Raw genomic sequence first — 2,196 nt, 5'->3', positions numbered from 1 at the left:
GTGGGGTTTTGACGTTGGAAAGCTTGCTTGACAAAGTGAAGATGAGTTGATTCAGAGAGGGAGGAAAGAGTTTTCTAGGCCGGGAGTACACCCTGGTGGAAGGCTGTAACTTGGTACCCTATGGAAAAGTAGAGAAACGCATTTTTCCCAAAGCATCCAGGAAAGCTGCGGCGCGTCTTGCCTATTTTGTCCCTTTGCAGCCGCCATCCGGTCGCAGGTGGCCGCAATCTCACCACACTGTTTGCTGGGAGTTGTAGTCCCACGCTGAGACCGCGGGCATGGCGGCCTGCATCGCAGGGAGCTGTGGGGCCGCCATGAACCTGGCCGGGGGTTTTCGAGCCGCCAGAGGGCTGCTCCCCGCGCCAGTGTCTGTCGCCTGCCGTAAGTAGAGCCGGGCTTGCGAGCTGCGGCGCGCGAGAGGCTCAGCGCCAGGCTGGAGGAGGGCGAGCCGGGAGGTCGGGGATGACCCGGGCTCCGACCCCCGTGGGATGGCGGGCGGGCCGGGGGAGGCAGCGGGCTGGACTTCAGGGCGGGCCCGAGGGCCCTGACCTCCGCCGTTCGCTTCCGCAGGGGTCCGCGCGGGGCTGGACCGGCCGCGGAGCACGGGGCCCTCCGAGCCCGGCGCGTTCCGGCCACCACCGAAGCCGGTCATCGTGGACACGCGCCGCCCGGCGGGCCCGGAGAGGAGGTGAGGCCCGGGCCTGGGGCGGGATGCCGGCACCGGGGGTCTGCGCGTGCGCGGTCGCCCGGGGGGAGGGGGCCGGGGCTCTGGGCAGTGCTGGACTACCCCTGCTGGAGCTGACGTCCGGGGTGCAAGGGCCCACGTGCGTCAGGCGCCCCCAGCTCAGTTCTGTCTTCCTGACTCATCCCCGAGTCGGCATCGAACTTCTCTGAACAGCTTTATTAAGCAGTAGTGTTGTTTACATTCAGGAGCTCATTATCTTCCTTCCCAAAGATCCTTCACCCTGGGTCGGAACCGATATGCCAAAATTTGCCGTGCTGCAGGCGGGAATTTCTGGCAGAGTGTGGTGCACCGTAAAAAACACCACAAAGTTGTGCCTGACACTTATTTTTCAAAGCAGTTTGAATAAAAACCAGGTGCATGTAAATGAATGGTGATGACCTTGGAGGTGCACGGAGATTTAAGTAACTGGAGGTAAAGAGCCGATTTTAGGAGGGAAAACTGGGGTGATTATTGGCTTTTTGAAAGGGCTGCAGGCTGTTGATTGGATTATCACTGGGTTTTTTTTTTTTGTTTTTAAGTTTTAAATTATGAGTTTAAATGGAAATAAACATAGATTTAGGGAAGCTGGAGGTTCAGAAAAGATTTCCTTATAGCTTAAAAAAAAAAAAAAAAAGAAATGGAATATTTATCTTAAAGGACAGCATTTAGTAACATTCAGTTAAATGGGAATGTTATTTTTATGTCCTGGAAAACAATTTGGCAAAATTTAGTAAGTTTGAAGCTGTGTATACCTTTCCACCCTGAAGGTACACAACTTAAACTCTTAGAGAAACTAACACATATGTACAAGGAGACATGTACAAGAATGAACATAATGGTGTTGCTTATAACAGACAAAAATTTAGAGGCAGCATAGATATCCATCAGTAGAAGAAAAGGCAAAAACATTCATATAACAGAATATTATACAGCAGTGAAAAATGAATAAACTAGAGCTAACTTTTAAACATGGATGAATTTCATGACTATAGCTGGGTGTGGTGATTCATGCTTGTAATCTCAGTACTTTTAGCAGGACAAGGCAGGAAGATTGCTTGAGGCCTGGAGTTCCAGACTAGCCTGGGCAACATAATGTGACCAAGTCTACAAAAAAATAAAAAATAAAAAAATTAGCTGGGCATAATGGTGTGCACCTGTAATTTCAGCTGCTTGGGAGGTTGAGGCAGGAAGGTTGCTTGAGTCCAGGAGTTCAAGCCTGCATTGAGCTATGATATTGCCATTGCCCTGTGTATCCCAAGTAACAGAGCAAGTCCCTGACTCTAAAAGAAAAAGAAAAAATTATGAATATGATGCGTCTAAAAAAAGCAACCTTTAGAAGAATTGCTATAATGCCATATTTATGAAGTTTAAAATCATATTAAATGATATTATGTATCTCCAGGCATGCATGCCTATTTTTTTTTTTTTTTGAGTTGAAGTCTCACTCTGTCGCCCAGACTGGAGTGCAGTGG

At 49.6% G+C, this 2,196-nt stretch overlaps 1 protein-coding gene across 1 annotated transcript in view; it reads left to right on the top strand.

The window, feature by feature from the left end:
• The first annotated feature begins 271 nt into the window (after window positions 1-271).
• MRPL19 (mitochondrial ribosomal protein L19) overlaps window positions 272-2,196 on the top strand; it is a 9,799-nt gene continuing 7,874 nt past the window's right edge. Inside the window, exons 1-2 of the mRNA XM_008053292.2 lie at window positions 272-381; window positions 571-688. Coding sequence (XP_008051483.1) covers window positions 279-381; window positions 571-688 — 221 coding nt within the window. The 5' untranslated portion in view covers window positions 272-278. The remainder of the gene's footprint in view (window positions 382-570; window positions 689-2,196) is intronic.

The sequence above is a fragment of the Carlito syrichta genome, unplaced genomic scaffold, assembly GCF_000164805.1.
Source record: "Carlito syrichta isolate Samal-C Ts95f unplaced genomic scaffold, Tarsius_syrichta-2.0.1 Scaffold288030, whole genome shotgun sequence".
In the NCBI taxonomy this organism is placed as follows: domain Eukaryota; kingdom Metazoa; phylum Chordata; class Mammalia; order Primates; family Tarsiidae; genus Carlito; species Carlito syrichta.
Note: the sequence above shows the minus strand (reverse complement) of the source record. Positions and strands in the feature narration are given on the sequence as shown.